The sequence below is a fragment of the Aptenodytes forsteri genome, unplaced genomic scaffold, assembly GCF_000699145.1.
Source record: "Aptenodytes forsteri isolate BGI_AS27 unplaced genomic scaffold, ASM69914v1 Scaffold171, whole genome shotgun sequence".
In the NCBI taxonomy this organism is placed as follows: Eukaryota; Metazoa; Chordata; class Aves; order Sphenisciformes; family Spheniscidae; genus Aptenodytes; species Aptenodytes forsteri.
In genome coordinates, this window is record NW_008794211.1 from 4,260,863 (window position 1) to 4,276,830 (window position 15,968).

A 15,968-nucleotide genomic window follows, 5' to 3' on the forward strand; every position below is an offset into this window, starting at 1 on the left:
GCCCCCGGGCAGCTGCGCGGGCGGGGCGTGAGGGCAGCTGCGCGGGCGGTGCGTGAGGGAACGCGAGGGGAGTCGCGCAGAAGTGGGTTGTGAGGCTCGCCCGTAGCCCCTGCGCGGCCGCTCGCCCGGCCCGTACGGCTTCCCTCCGAGCTGCTGGCGCGGCCAGAAACGCCGCGGCAGGCTGGCGGCACCCGTGGAAGTGCTGCCTGCCTCTACGTGGTGTCAACGTGGATCTCCGTATTTGCTGCCAAGCAGGAAAGGCTGGTGTTTGGTGCCATTTTAGGCTTAAGCCTAAACTTAAAAAAAGTTAATGCAGTAAGTTGGTTTAATTCACGTCCAAGCTTAAGGAGTGTATGCTCTTTTCCTCCACCGTCGTTAAACGAGAGAGCGTTTCCACGCTTCACGTTTGGGGGGCGGATGGCAGCAATGATTTATAAAACAGAGATCACATCCTTTTTTAATTAAGTATCCTTGTAGATTTTATCTTCCCTGAATTTGACAGGAGCACGTAAGACATTACATTAGTCTGGCAAATCGTACGTGCCCTTTCTACTAACAGCTTGTAGAAAAACAAACCCTTTCCCGAAGATTAAAAAAAAACAATAAATGTGGGAGAGGGAAGTCCGGTTTTGTAACCTATGGCCAGTTATGGCAATTATATTTTTTGGCTATATGTAATGACTCGGAAATTAGCAACATATCCAACGTGACAGCTTTTCGTGAAACATTTTACTTACACAATAAACTCAGCTGGTGCTGCCATTCCTATTGAATAGCTTCATTTTGCCTTTTAATAAAAGCGCACAGCCAAGTGCTCTAATTATACTGTAATTGCTTCACTTTTTCCAGAGTGAAAGGAGTTAAGTCTAAAGGTGTTACTTTATTGTAAAATAAATAGGTGAGGGTGGATCCTGCCGCAAAGAGTGATGGATTGCAGCATGAAGGACGTATCAAATAGAAGTAGCAAGGCAAGTACACACCAGGCAAGCGGCAAGTAAATGTTCAGGTAGAACACACGAGCTCTGAGCACTGCTGGGAATTTAACTGATAAATCTTTTGTTTGTTGTCTCTGAAACTAGATTTCACTATAAGAAGCCTACTTTTTTTTTTTTTAGTAAAAGCAAATATAAAAACATGCAAGTCAATTGAGAAATAACTGTCTGGAAAAAATCTTAGATAAATCTTCAGCCCCGTAAATAACTCTGCACTTTCCTAGATACTTCCTATTTCCTTAGAACTGAACAATACAACGAGTGGCTCTTAAGATAAAAAGTCCTCACCATTTCAGATTTTTGGTGCTTCCTTTAGAAGCAGTTCCCTAAAATCTCATTTTCCCACTTACGTCGCTCTTCTAGATTTGGAATTTAGGGCTTTGGGCATGTTTACAGTGTCATATTCCATGAATAATCCTAACAGATAATAGTTTGTTGATTTTAACTTTGCTCTTTTTATTATTGTTATTAATAGACAGCTGTTTAAAGCAGCCCTTAAAAGCAGAACTACCAGCATTGTAACTCCTCTGATGAATCACTTGAATGAAGGATACATTTTATTAACCAGACAAGTGTTGTGCAGTTAGCAATACATTCACTCTTTAGAGATAACGAGCACTTCCCGATAACTTTTCTGAGTCTGTTAGCATTATGAAGACTGTCGTTTAGGGTATAATTTGTCGTCTCCCTTTATTGTGAGGCTAACTGCAGGTTTACTTAAAGGGTACCATGTCTTAACACCTGGCCCAGCTGCTAAGCAGTGCTAGGTCTCAGTTGGATTTTACTTGAATGCTCTACTTTTAGTGGGATGAAGGAAAGGCAACCATAAGGCAAGAGCAAGCCAGTGGAATCCAACACTCAATTTCAGAGCCCTTGAGAAAATACTTGCCCGTTCGAACTCCACCTCATTTCTGCTCTATAGTGCTGGCCCGAGGCAGTGTAGCTACTAGGGACCCAAGCCCAGGAGGAGACCTGAAGGGCCTCAGCTAAGCATAAAGAAGCATGAGCATATTGTTGCAATAACAGCATGCGCTGAAAAGGGAGCGAGCCAAGTTGTCTCCAGGCAATGCAGGTAGCAAGCTTAGATTGGCTTCCCAGCCAGACAAGTCCCGCTTTTTTTCACCATTTGAACTTGTGCTACACAAGTCATTTATTCAAACGTTCATTTTTTTCCCCTTCATGCCTTTGGCTCAAAAGCCACTCTGTGACACTGCGGCAATCTCTGGAAAATTCCAGGTCACCAGGGAGGGGAGTCGTGGTGCTCCAGCAACAGAGCTCTTTAGGAAAAAATCACCATTGCTCTTGAGTACAACGGGCCATTTCTCACTTGACCAAATGCAACTAGACTTCAGCCATCACCACCACCAAAAAAACGTGTTCAGAGCCCCTGGAAAGCTGAAAGCACTCTTTGCAGTTGTACGGAGTTTTGTAAGGGTGGACTATGGAGGCTCCTTAGACGTTTACCCTTAGAGGGTAAGGTGCCAGACCCTCCTCTTGGAGAATGCCCTCTCTGTATTAGTTCAAAGGATCTAGTCAGCTAGAGATTCCCCTGGATGGCGGTGAGGAACCACGGTGGCTGGCAGGGAGGCGGCAGAGCTGGCAGTGCTCATCGCTGCTGCAGGCCTTGAGCTGGGAGTCAGAACAGCTCAGTATGCTGAAAGCTGGTACGACGACACGGAGCAGAAGAATGATCCTAAATTTAGAGGCCTTTTTGCTTCCTGTGCCACATACATTTGGAATAAGCAAGGATCCAACCTGAAACCTTCAGCAAGGCTTCTTTCTTGTAGATCCCTGCAATAGTCTACAGCACTCAGTAGGCAGAGATGCGGCATGAGATGTCAAAAGCACTTTCGGCACCGACTAATTTTGGCAGTTTGATTCTGTAAAAAGTATTGCTATGGTACCAGTACATCGTCTATCACTTTTCTCCGCTGCACATCTTGAAACTAGGCCACCTTGCAGCCAGACGCAAAAGTCAGAGAGTCCAGAAAGAGAGCAGATGAGAAACAGCCTTAGTGGTAAGTACACTCCTGTGTGCAGAGCCAGTTCCTTGCAACTTGTATGTGTTTTACCTTAAGACCCCAATAGGAAAACAAGCCCTTGCCCAAAAAGACAAGCCCCCACTGGTAACCAGGCTTCCTTCTGCCTGCTCTCGGGATGACTTGTAGCGATTCCCGCGTTGCCGGCCACACCGTGTGTGCAGCAGGCAGAGGTGGGTGCCCCCTCTTGCAAGGCAGCCCAGAGCCCAGCAGCTGTCTTCTGGAATACGGGCACAATTTCTTTACCTGAGGGCGGTTTGAAAGCTACCGCTGGAAGGGTGCTTTGCCCTGGCGATTGCCAAGTGGATGGAGGCTAGTATTTACTGTGGGCTCCTACGGGCTCGCTGGGGTTCAAATGGGCTGGATTGCCCTCTAGAGGGACGTCAGGTAGGCTGGCCCCCTGCCCCCGCGGCGGGTGTCCAGCTGAACTTCTTATGCTAGCTGTGTGTGCGATGTCAGGAGTCAGGCACTGACTCACCGAAATTGGGCAGGTACTTAAATTAGGCAGCTTGGAATTCATCTTAAATTATTTAGGTGTGTATTTGATATAAATAAACTTCAAGGAGGCTGAATAGGTTTGCCAAAAAAAGAAAGCACACAGGTTTTGAAATCTTCCGCCTTGGATTAAAACTAAAAACCAAAGTGATTTTTAGGACTTTCAGAGAATCTGAAAGGCACCATTAAAATAATCAGTCCAAATAACTCATCTGATCTGCAGTAAAACATGGTCTGCAATTCAAAGTTTATAAAAACTGAAATATTTAATGGCAAATAAGGCAACATGATAACCAACTTCACATACCTTAATGCTTTTCACTGCCAGTCAGACTGAAAGGACATGTATGGACACATCGCACAGTAATATTTAGAACCTCTGTTGGCCCACAGGCAACAATACTGAACAAGTAACATGCTGCGGGCACTATCCATACACTGCTATAACCCAGGCAGAAAAGAACAGTGGCAGACACCTGAACTTCATTTATAATTTTAAACTTCCTATGGCTGCAAGCAGTGTTGGAGGGTTCTGCCAGCAACTTATTACACTGGTTGGGAAATACTGGTTTAGGGTGCCAGTTAATATAATTGCAGGGTTTTTTTCTCAGAAACAAAATTGTTACACGATACTCTGTTTAATTTTATAACAACACTGCATCTTGTTCTTAGGTACAACGATAGCTGCTCTTGGAAACTTCTCAAAATTGCTATTTAGCTAGACTTCACGAAGATGGGCAAGAAGTAATTGTAACTATATTGCTTGCTGAATCAAGGATATCAAAATAGAGAATCCACATGGCATCTCTGGATTTGAAAAAACAAGCCGGTTCATCTCTAACTGCATGTGGGTTGGAAATCCTCGAGTTTAGCTCACAGAAAAAAAAGTTTTGATTAAATGAACATTCATTATAAAAAACCACCTTTTCTAGCCTGAAGTAGCACCAGAGTGTACTGGCAAGACAGCAGATATGTAACAGTTCAGCACCAGAGGAAGGAGAATTTGATATAAAAGCTTAAAATATAAATCAGATCAAAGCTGCAGTGGAAGATGGAGTAGCACGGAAATGTAAAGGAGCTTCAAGAATAGAGTAACTAACCCAGTGAGCAACCTGAAATCTCCTTCTGTGCTGCAGCAGTTTACTTATACATCAGTCGCATCCGTAACTGTTTAAAAACTGACAAATCTGAGCAATTTCACTCTTGGAAACATAAGCCTCTCTTAATCTCTTGGCAACGAAATTGCAGTTCTCTTTACTCTCTGTTAGTTCAGCCAAGAACTGCAGCATTGTGTGCTATCTCGCAGCTTTGCATTTAAAAAGAAGTAATGCTCACTTAATGCACAGTCATTGTATTATCTACACCATAACTAACTCTGAATGATCAAACATTTATCCCATAAAGGTCTGCTTGTCAAAATTCTGTGTTACGTCCAAAAGAGGTAAATATAGCCTGAAAAGTCCTTTCTCTCAAAGACGTCCACATCTCCCAATCAAGTGCAAACAGCACACTCTGTGCGCTTAACACTCAGTTCCATATCCTGCCCATTGGTCCTGTTGTGTAGTCTCATACCTCATTAAAATATGTGAGTTCAAATATTTGCAACAATATTAAAAAAAAAAAAAGATTTTGGTTAGCAATGTAGAAAACTAGGGTTCTTTGAGAACTCAGCTGGCTGATTTGGTATATTTTTTTTTTCTGTGTAAACACTTCCCTTTTTTTAAATGGAAGTAGCAGTATTCAGATTGTAGACATCCTTATGGAAGGAATACTCTTTGTTTCAGAACCTGAAACCAAAACAGCCTTTCTAGGTTTTTTGAGTCCCAGCTGCTTCTATCACGGCCATCACGTTACACAATCCCTTCCACAAACAAGTCGCTGTCTTGGAAGCGGCTAGTGATTTTCCCTTTTCAGTCTTTACCCTCACTACTGTTGGGAAGCTACTCCCGAACCTTGCTCTTTGGGTGGATGGGAATCTTCCCTTCTGAATTTGCATTAGCATGGATCTCTGATTCATGGCCACGGGATTCTTCAACCCATCTAGTATAACCCAGTCATACACTACGGTAATGACTTTGAGAACAATCTTGTATTTAAAAAGTGAATGCATTTTATCTAACAGAAAAGAAATTTGCCTTTGAAATTGGAAAATTTAATCTGGACTGATTTTTTAATAAAAAACATAGGTGTGTAGACCAGGGTTTACAAGGAGGACAGAAGAAACCCACCTGTGCTTAGTGGTTATTGCTACAATAGAATGTGGTTGCGAGACCAGGGTTACAAGGAGGACAGAAGAAACCCACCTGTGCTTAGTGGTTATTGCTACAATAGAATGTGGTTGCAAGCAATTACTTTTCATAAAAGTTGATATAAGAAATACTTATGTGACCATTTTTAGCAGCAGCAGTCGTCTTTAAGAAATACTAGATGTTTAAACCCTGTTTATTTTCCTGCAGAGATATCTTATCTTAGCATATGTACATCTAAAAGCCATCTATAGCTTGTGGTATATACAGCATCTGAGCAGAGACAGGGATATTCATAGTTTTTGTACACTGATATAAAATGTTAACATATTAACCTCCATAAGTTGACAAAAGCAACAAAATTGTTTGATTAATAATAAGTCTTACTAATACAGACATTTTTTTCTGTAATGTTCTCCCGCTAAACCCATTTTTTTTACGTTGGTGCTGAAAATAATGATGCAAGCAACTAAGTGTAATTGTAGAAAATTATTGCTGGTGATTTGCATATGAAATACACACCTTTTACTGCCTCTAGTTAGCATTGTTCAACTAGCTTATAAATAGTACAGCTGAAATGCTGCAAACAGAAAACAGTTTTCGATGGGCACATGCTATGAATGAAGAAATGTTCAGACACAATGTGCAAGTTGGAGAGCTTTCATCAAAGCTAGCCAAGAGGGAAAAATGCTTCATTTCCTAATCACGCTGTTTCGGAGAAGCCGGTCACATATAGAAAGCATCACGCTCATCTGCAGAGAGTAAAGCTTTTTAAAATGAGTGTTTATGTTTTTCTGGAGGGAAAAAAAGAGTAATCTAATCTATCAGTACTTGTTTTAGATTTTTCTAATTACTTCTACATAACATTTCATTTTTATTTGACATTTAATAACTGCTAAAATCCGAACCTTGCAGTTGATGCAAGTCATTTGCTGTAAACGCCGAAGGCATAAAAAAAGTCTAGTTTTAAGATACTGTTTTTGGTGCAAGTAAAACACTCACTTTTGTGTACAATTTTAAAACTGAAAATGTTGACCATTGTTCTAATAACAAAGCAGAGCATTTTTAGACTTTGGTATTTGGGGGAAGGGGTGAAGGGAGGAAGACAAAGTGGAATAGGGTAAAGAAGAAAATTTTAAAGCAAGATTTTTTTATAACATTGCTGCAAAATTGCAATTCTCCTATACAATCATATCAAATTATACCTCAAATGGAATTTTACAAATAAGTTTCTTGAAAAACAGATAAATCTGAGAACTATTGTTATAGTTATCAGTGGGACACCTGTCTGTCACTATTAGCCAAGAGCAACATCCTCGTGTGATACGATCCCTCTTTTCTACTGCAGATTCACTTGCAAGTTCATCAGGTGAAGTCGGTACAATACTGCTTTCCAGTTTAGTAAGTAAGTTGCCTTATTGCCGTTTCTATTTTGGAGAAAAAGGCTCCCTGTCCTCAAGAGACGTACCCTGACAAAAGCATTTTGGAAATAGGAAGGAATTGAAGTAAACGTCAAGCATTGCAGAGACCGAATCTCCTACACAGGGGGGAGCCAGAGCATTCCTCCGGCTGATGTCGGTGGCTGTGAATTTGGCAGCAACGCCGGGAACTGCGGGCAGACTCAAGCGCAAGTACAAATGCCTGAAGATGTGGGCAAAGGTGATTGCATGATGCTTTGGTGTATCGATTGCCAGTTTGTCTTGTCACTCTCTTCTCCCCTTCACAACTTACGGCAAGCGTTGTGCTTTATCTTTTTGGTGGTTTTAAAGGCATTCGCCAACTTGCTATCAGAATTTTAGCTTAATGGCTACTTTCTCTTAGCTTTAGAAAAACAGGCTTACCCGAAGAGACAAACACGTGAATGCTAATTATGTAAATAATTAATGCATTTTAGGGATTGGTTTCTGAAAGGAAAAAAAAAAAAAAGATAATTTAATGCAAAGACCGTCAGATGACTTCCAGAACTGGAAATACTCTTTCCTTTGAACTGCTTTGAGAGACTGAAAAGCTTTAGCTCTTTATTTTTCATAAGACGCTGTGCAGGTAGAAGTATTTTGAAGACTACAAAGGATAGAAAAAAAGTTTGATGCCTCACTTTTCTGTGAGATTGAAGTCGTTGATGAGAGTAGTGACAGCTAGTGATTCTGACCCAGAAGCCACTTCCTTGATAAATTTGCAGCAGGACACGGTTGCTTGAGTTAGCCTTTTGCATCTATGAAAATTCAAACACTGTCTGCTCAGAAGAAAAAGCAATGGGGAGATCTCACCAGCAGGTTTACCCCTGAGGAGGCTGGTCTGGCATCTTTAACACCGCTTGGGGCAAGAAGCATTACCCAGCCACTCTGGAGAACGCTTCCTTAATGCTTCCATTGAACTAAAAAGAGCTTTTCAATCTTTTAGCAACTTCTATCAAGTTGGACAGTAAGTCGAATATGGGCCACGCGTGCACTCTACTGCAAATATGGCAAGACACATGCTGGGTTACATTAGGAGAAGCACAGCCAGCTGATCAGGTGTGCCAGGCCATCAAATCCATGCAGTCTAATAAACCTGGTTGTCCCTTTCCTCCGCCTCACCGGAGGCAGGGTCCCTCTATTCCTGGTTGGAGTATTCATCAGGTATGATTCTTGCAGCTGCTAACCAGAAGTCCCTTATTCGGGCCAGAAGGAGAATCGGCCGTTCTACTCTGTCTGGGGAATTGCTCAACAGCAACTGGAGCAGTAGTTTTCCTGTATGGACCCTTTTTGGCCGCTGTTTTTCCTCGCAATTCACATACCCCAGCTTCTAGGTTTGAGGTGGGTTCACCATCCCACTTCCTCAGGTCCTCCTCGTGGTCGAGCAGACAGAACCACAGGGTGGCATGCAAATGTGCCCATGGTACCCTTCCCCCGAGCAGAGAACAGCTCACTTGAGAGCTGAGATGATGGCTGGTATGGGCGAGGAGGAAAACATACTGTCTTTGAATAGCTGGAACTGTTGGGATGGTCTCTCCCCAGCCGAGACACAGGCCTGTAGGGTCGGGGTGGAAGAGAGATTCAGTTGGGGCCTCAATGTCTGGCCAACTCATTAGCACCAGGGTGCTGGCGTACGACGACGGTGCGCTCCATACAAACTTCTGCCGCATGGACCGCGCATGCTGGACTTCACCTAGGTCTTTAGATGCCTGGTTGCTGTCCAGGTTGCTGTAGACCACCTCTACCGCTGCGAATTCCCTCAGATATTGGATACCACTGTCAGTGGTTGTCCACTTGCCTCAATAGTTTACAAGATCTTCCTTGAGGGAATACCTTTCCTTTGTGCTTACCAGGAACCACCTCCAGAGGCGGTTGCCCCTTGTTGCCCCTTTTCCAATCCCTTTGTTGATGCCCCAGTCCCTCGTGAAGGATCCTAGCTGCTGGGCTTCCTTGCCCTCTAATTCCTGACCGTTGGCCCCAGTATCCCAGCATCAGAGCAACCAGCTGATAATTAGCTCATCAGGTTGACAGCTATAATCTTTGTGCATATCTGGCATATCTGGGTGGTTTCTGACTCGTTTATGATTTGTCTCTTTCCCCTCCTGTTCTCGTGACTGCTCTGCTGCGCAACCGGCTGCCTCTCTGATTCCTCCTCCTGCTCCCTCTTAGGAGAAGCTTCTTCCTCCCGGACTGAATGAGTTGACTTCCGCTTCCACTGTTTCTTCTTGACTACAGGGGCAACTGATACAGTTGAGAGTTGCGTCTCTGGCTTAGCCACGGTACCCATTTGTATGTCTTCAGATCCAGAGACCCCCCTCTCCCCCTCGAGGGTGCCAAACAGTGCTCGGTAGGTGTAGGCCAGGCCCAGCATGGTGCGAGAAGTTGTGTCCCGTTAGCATAGCCAGGGCATCCTTTTCTCAACTGTTCTGTCACTTTATCAGGATCCCACACTTGTTTGGGGGTCAAGTCCCACACCATCGGAGGTGAAAACTGTTCTAGATACCTGCCCATATTCTTCCACGCACCTTGCCACCCACAACCACACTGCCTCAGGGCACATCCCTGTGCGATACTCCTAAATAGTTGGTTAACCTTAGGAAAAGCTGGAAGCAGATTCTTGAGACACACCAGTGTGGCATTCTCATTACCTAAGGATGTTCAAAATACTGAAGAGTCATTGTAACAAGGTGGAAAGCACCTACCCTGCAGGAGATGAAGGGGAAGGTGCCATTCTTTGTTTCCTCCACAAATTGACTCTCAGAGGAAAAGAGGGAAAAGGTGTAATTGTTAATTGTCTCCACGAGATGGTTCCCGAAGTACTGGGACGACAGCAATGCAGGGCCCAAATACCAGATTAGGCTCAGGGCCAGTGCTTTCATCATAGTTCTCCCAGGCAAAACACAACTGAGTGCTACACGGCACAGCAAACTGCAAAAGCCAAACCCAGCCTTTAACAAGCTCTCAAATTTGATGTACAGCAAGAGAGGGAGCATGACACGGAAGGGATAAGGGAACAAATAAACCTGCATCAAGAACAAGTAAGTCAACATTGTGACCAGCAACAGCTAAACAGGTACAGTAAGTTCCCTCTAGCACACTCCAGTCAAATCTCTCATTATCTTGAACCCCACATGTCCCACACTGGGTGCCAAAAAGGACTGTGGTGGACATACCCTGGATGGCAGCTAAGCACCTCACAGCTGCTCACTCACTGCCCCCCCGCAGTGGGATGGGGGAGAGAATCAGAAGGGCAACAGAGAGAAAATTTGTGAATTGAGTTAAAGACAGTTTAACAGGTAAAAGGGAAAAAAAATGAAAACAAAACAAAACAAAGAAAAACAAGTGATGCAAAAGCAATCACCACCAGCTGACTGATGCCCAGACAGTTCCTGAGCAACGGACCTCCCGGATCACCCCCACACCCCATCCCCAGTTTTTATTGCCGAGTGTGACGTTATATCGTGTGGAATACCTCTGTGGCCAGTGCAGGTCAGCTGTCCCAGTCGTGCCCCCTCTCAGCACCTTGCCCAAACCACTTGCTGGGCGTTAGAGCGAGGAGCGGAGAAAGCCTTGGTGCTATGCAAGCACCGTTGAGCAATAGCTAAAACTTCAGTGTGTTAGCAACTGTTTCGGTCACAAATCCAGAACACAGCACCATATGGGATGCTATGAAGAACATTAACTCCATCACAGCAAGACCCAGTACATCAGGGCAAATTTTTGTTCTCCTCCTTACCATACCCAGTGAGGCTGCTCCTGAACTGGCCCGTCTTGGGCTCGCAGCCCAGCAGGGATGATATGAAAGTCATGCCGGTCACTGGAGGGCAACCCCGTTAGTCAGGGCCTAGCACACATGGCCACCAGGAGAGGCTGACAGAGCTGGGGCTGCTCCAGCCAGTAAGAGGAGGCTAACGGGCAATTGAACTGTAGCACACAGCTGCAGGATAGGGAATTAGCGAGGCAGCGGAGCCAAACAATTCTTGGCAGTGGCAGGTGATAAATAATGGGCAATGTCCACCAGCTGTAGGAAGGGATGTTCATGCTGGACATCAGGAAAACTCCCTCACAAGGAAGGTGGAGCAGCACTGGGACAGGTTGCATGGGGAACCTGTGGAAGCTCCATCCCCAGTGGTTTCCAAGACCAGACTTCATGTCGGCAACAGTCCACTTCAAATGGGAGATTTGACTAGATGACTTTCAGGAGTCCCTTCCAGCCAACATTTCTATTCTTCTAAGTGCCTCATTTTCCAAACAACCTTCCTAGACAGCGTTATCACAATCGTGGAGCTGGAAATACTCGGCTGGCAGTTAAATGACTTTCCATCCATCGCAGACCTATGAAACAGCCATTCTAGCCACTGCAGATGTGCTCTTTGTAGGAGATGAATTTAGTTTGGTTTAAAAAGCAATTGGGACGTTGTCCTGTGTTTTGTGCACCCATGCAATGGTCCAGCAACACAATAACTGGGATAAGTTCAGAGGAGCAGCTGATTGGTATGTCTGGTTGAGTAGCTGGATGACTGAAGTAAATGGTGTGAATGCCTTCCTCAGTCACCCCCCAGACCACAGGCCTCCCTCCCCCTGACCTCCTTATGGAGGTGGGTGGCGAAAAGGAATCAAGGAGATAAAAATAAAACCAGGACAGCCTTAAAGTTCCACCATTGCTCAGAAACTGTATAAGGTGTGGGGAGTATATTAATACACAGCAGTGATTAATTCACCAGGAGTTTGACAGAGGGGTATAATACTTTGCTTGTAGTTTACCTGGAGGAAACAAGAGAACAAAAATTTCTCGATAATTACAGGCAAGTATCTTAAATATAAGATTACTTGATAATATTGGTAAGTGACAATTTTTTTTTTTTTAAATTAAGGTTAAAGAATGGTTCAAGAGCAATCAGAACTTTCTAGTGATAAAATACAAAAAAGGTCATTAATTTTTGCTGATTTACCTTTATCAATAAAAAGTACAAATAAAAAATTGTACTTTCATTAAAAAGTAAACCAGGCTTACACAGTTTTGCAATATGTTTGATATTGCTTTCACACAACTGAGGTGACTGAGGTGAGATGGCTCAGAATATCTCCGGCAGACCCAAGCTTCTTGCAGCCCTAAATCATTATGATCCCCTTAAGCGTAGATGTAAGACAAAGAGAAGACAATGTATGGCTCCTAACCAGAGCCAAAAAAAAGCTGAAATAGGACTCTCGTTGAATTTAGGTATTTCTTTCAAGCACATGTTTTACGTTAGCAGAACTTCAGGGAACTTCACAGGTGAAAATGTGCGGTGGTTAGCTAAGGCAGATGCCTGTGACTGCCACTGCCTGGGCCACACTTCTCAGTGCTCCTCTTCGGCCTCCAGCCCTCCTGCTGCAGCAACAGCGCTAACTGAGGCAGAAGTGCCAGAGTCTTGGGAAGAGAGGAAATGCCAGGGCAGGCATGAGAAAGAAAGTGCAAGCAAGAAGCGGTCTGGTGTTGAAGCCATCCTCCAGAACAAAGCGAGTCCCGAGTTCTGGATGGTGCTCAAGGGTGCTTATTATACATATAATATTATGGTATAATATAGGCATATATTACACAGAATATTATGTACATTATGCAGGATGTATTTTCGGTATATTTTTAGAGGACAGAGTTTTTATTTATATTTTGCATTCCGTGGAATGCAACACGCTGGTCTATGACAAACAAGCTGTGTGACAGGGGGAAGGAGTGCAGGGGGGGAAGGAGGGAGGAGAGAATTTAACAGAAATAACTCCACTTAGTGTTTGAGTGAGCGATGTAATGAAATCTGTTTGCTGTGCTAGCTGTCTCCAGATTGGGCTGTAATTACACCACAGAAGGAAGAACGGTAGCTGAGTCTCAACCTAGATCATTTATGTAAACTCAGCCTTCTTGTCAACGGCATTCTCAGATTGCATGCATGCAAACCACAAAAATCATCTCCTATGAACAAAACAGAGACGGTCTCAAATTACAGGCTTCTGATACACCTTATATGCTGTCTGTAACCGGACTTTAAAATTCAACACAGTGAGGTTCAAAACTTCTCCTGTATTTTCTGCATTTTATTCAGCCGGTGAAAGACTGAAGAGCACTCCTTCTTCCTTTCTGCCAAAGGCTGATGTCTAGCCTTACAAATCAACATTTATTTGGCTTAAATGAACGCAAGTGTCACAAACCTAGGAAATTCTTTTGTGTAAGACTGTGTTGAAACAAACGGCTTCATCTGAGGGAGGGATATTCCCTCCCCCAGGAGAGTTGGAAAAACCTCATTCTTTGACCCAGAGCAACATATTTTACACGCTCAGTATAAAACCCAGGCAGTCACTTCCCTTAACAGAGCCAAATTAATATTTGATTAAATATTTTAAAGCTCCTACTTACCATGCTTGACACATTTTCTCAGCAAGTTTCTCAAATATGGAAAGCATTAGGCACAGGGTAATTTTACATTTGAATACATAAAAACAGTGTGAGGAGACATGACTGCATGCAGACAGAGAGAGGATTTTCCCCCATTAATCCCCCGAACTGCCCTTCCCCTTCGTAAGCGGGCACGTTAATTCCTGGCTTTGGCAGCTCGCTCTCTCTGGGCAGGTTTGAGCAGGCTTCTTTTGACACCTGGATCTTCACACCCCTCCATCCCTCCCTCCATCCCTCCCTCAGGCAGGAAAACCACTGGCCTCCACCCTGGCGCCGTCCCCGCCGGTGCCCAATCAATACCAACTTATTTCCTGTCCATTTGCTGAGGTCACGGAAACAGGACTCATTAATTATTTCTACCGGTGCAGCCTCAAGTGCACTTCTGGCACGACAAGAGAAAGCCGGCTGTGACCTTTTTTTCTTCCCCCTCCCGAATTTTGCTGGTGGTGGCGGCGGCAGCTGGCGCGCGTTCCTCCGTCGGGACAGGACGGGGGGATGAGCTGCCCAGCGGTGCGGGGCGTCATCGGCGTCCCCGCTGGGTTGCTCCCGCCCGCGGAGAGGCAGGAAAACCACTGGCCTCCACCCTGGCGCCGTCCCCGCCGGTGCCCAATCAATACCGACTTATTTCCTGTCCATTTGCTGAGGTCACGGAAACAGGACTCATTAATTATTTCTACCGGTGCAGCCTCAAGTGCACTTCTGGCACGACAAGAGAAAGCCGGCTGTGACCTTTTTTTCTTCCCCCTCCCGAATTTTGCTGGTGGTGGCGGCGGCAGCTGGCGCGCGTTCCTCCGTCGGGACAGGACGGGGGGATGAGCTGCCCAGCGGTGCGGGGCGTCATCGGCGTCCCCGCTGGGTTGCTCCCGCCCGCGGAGGGAGACCAGCTCCTCCCGGGGCGGCAGGTCAGGGAAACCTGGTCATGGCGTAGACGATGTTGGCCAAGGCGGCCCTGGCCTCGGAGGGAGGGAAGCGCTCCAGGGCCGCCAGCGCTCTGTTTCCGTGGCAGCGGCAGAGCTCAATGGCAGAAGTCACACCTTTGCCGGCCTTGATCGCTTCCTGCAGCTGTCGGAAAACACAGGCACAACGGGTGGGTTTCAGCGGTGCTGGCGTGCACAATTATCTCGGAGAGCACAGGGCTCCCACTGCCCCTTCCCAAGGCAAAGGCAAGAACCGAAGCCATCAGACAAAGCTCTTAAATACTCTCAGCTGCTCCGTTCTGGCTCCCCACTACAGCAAAACTGCAGGAAATTTAAACTACATCACCCACTACTTCATCACCTGAAAGATGCTGGCTCTCCAAAGGGCACACTTATTTAGAACTTCTTTTGTGTGTGTGTGTGTAATTATCTGGGCACTGCATACCTAAGCCACTGCATTACACACACACACACAAAAGAAGTTTTAAATATCTGGGCACTGCATACCTAAGCCACTGCCTGAGAGCTTTTGTGCAGAACTGGTAGACCAGCCGCTCACTCGTGCTCTCATTTTCTGCAGTCAAAAACTGGATTTTATGAACACCCATTCCATCCCCTGCCTTTGGAAACGGGCACAGGATGACACATGTTGAACTCTTGTCTTTTGTAATACAGGTTTCTATTTATACACCCTATGATTACATTTGTTACAGTGGACAAAAGCAAATTTTGTCAGTAAAATGGGATGCGTTAAACTTTATCGTACTGAGCTATATCCGTGCAAACTCAATCTCAGTAAGGCTAGGGAATTTGACAATGGTTCAGAGATACATCATATGAGAAAGAAAGTATTTTCATGGCATAACAGACATTTGATGGCAAGCTGCTGGCAAGATTTGGCACCTAAAAAACTTGGGTAAATGACAGGTTAAATTGCTATGAAAGAATACGAACAAATATGTCAAACAAAACTTGTTGTTTTTTCCAGTACCTCAATTTAGTTGAAGCTCTAAACAGTAATTTCATTTATTAAGGGCTTTTTTTTTTAATTATTATTTTTTCCTGAACAGCATCATGAGACTGTCATGAAACACTGTTACATTTTTCCACCCTAAAATACAGTTGTCCCCAGACCAACTCCAGCCTGATGCCTCATGCCAGAGCCTGGCAACCAAGGCCAGGTGGGTCTCCAGGATTTGATTATTCCAAAAGCACAACAGCATTTCATGATCTTTTAATGTGTCCCACCTGGCTTTCACAGGTGGGTTACATCACTGTATCAGCTTTTAAAAAAAAGGGCTTTTCTTGAACACAGATACTTAAGAGTAACTATTTGTACAGGGGTTTATAAATTATGTTTTCCTCCAATACACAGCCCAATCCTCCAATTCATTTACA

At 44.7% G+C, this 15,968-nt stretch overlaps 1 protein-coding gene across 1 annotated transcript in view; it reads right to left on the minus strand.

The window, feature by feature from the left end:
• Positions 1 to 14,223: 14,223 nt before the first annotated feature.
• PDSS2 (decaprenyl diphosphate synthase subunit 2) overlaps positions 14,224 to 15,968 on the minus strand; it is a 127,786-nt gene continuing 126,041 nt past the window's right edge. Inside the window, exon 8 of the mRNA XM_019473579.1 lies at positions 14,224 to 14,715. Coding sequence (XP_019329124.1) covers positions 14,557 to 14,715 — 159 coding nt within the window. The 3' untranslated portion in view covers positions 14,224 to 14,556. The remainder of the gene's footprint in view (positions 14,716 to 15,968) is intronic.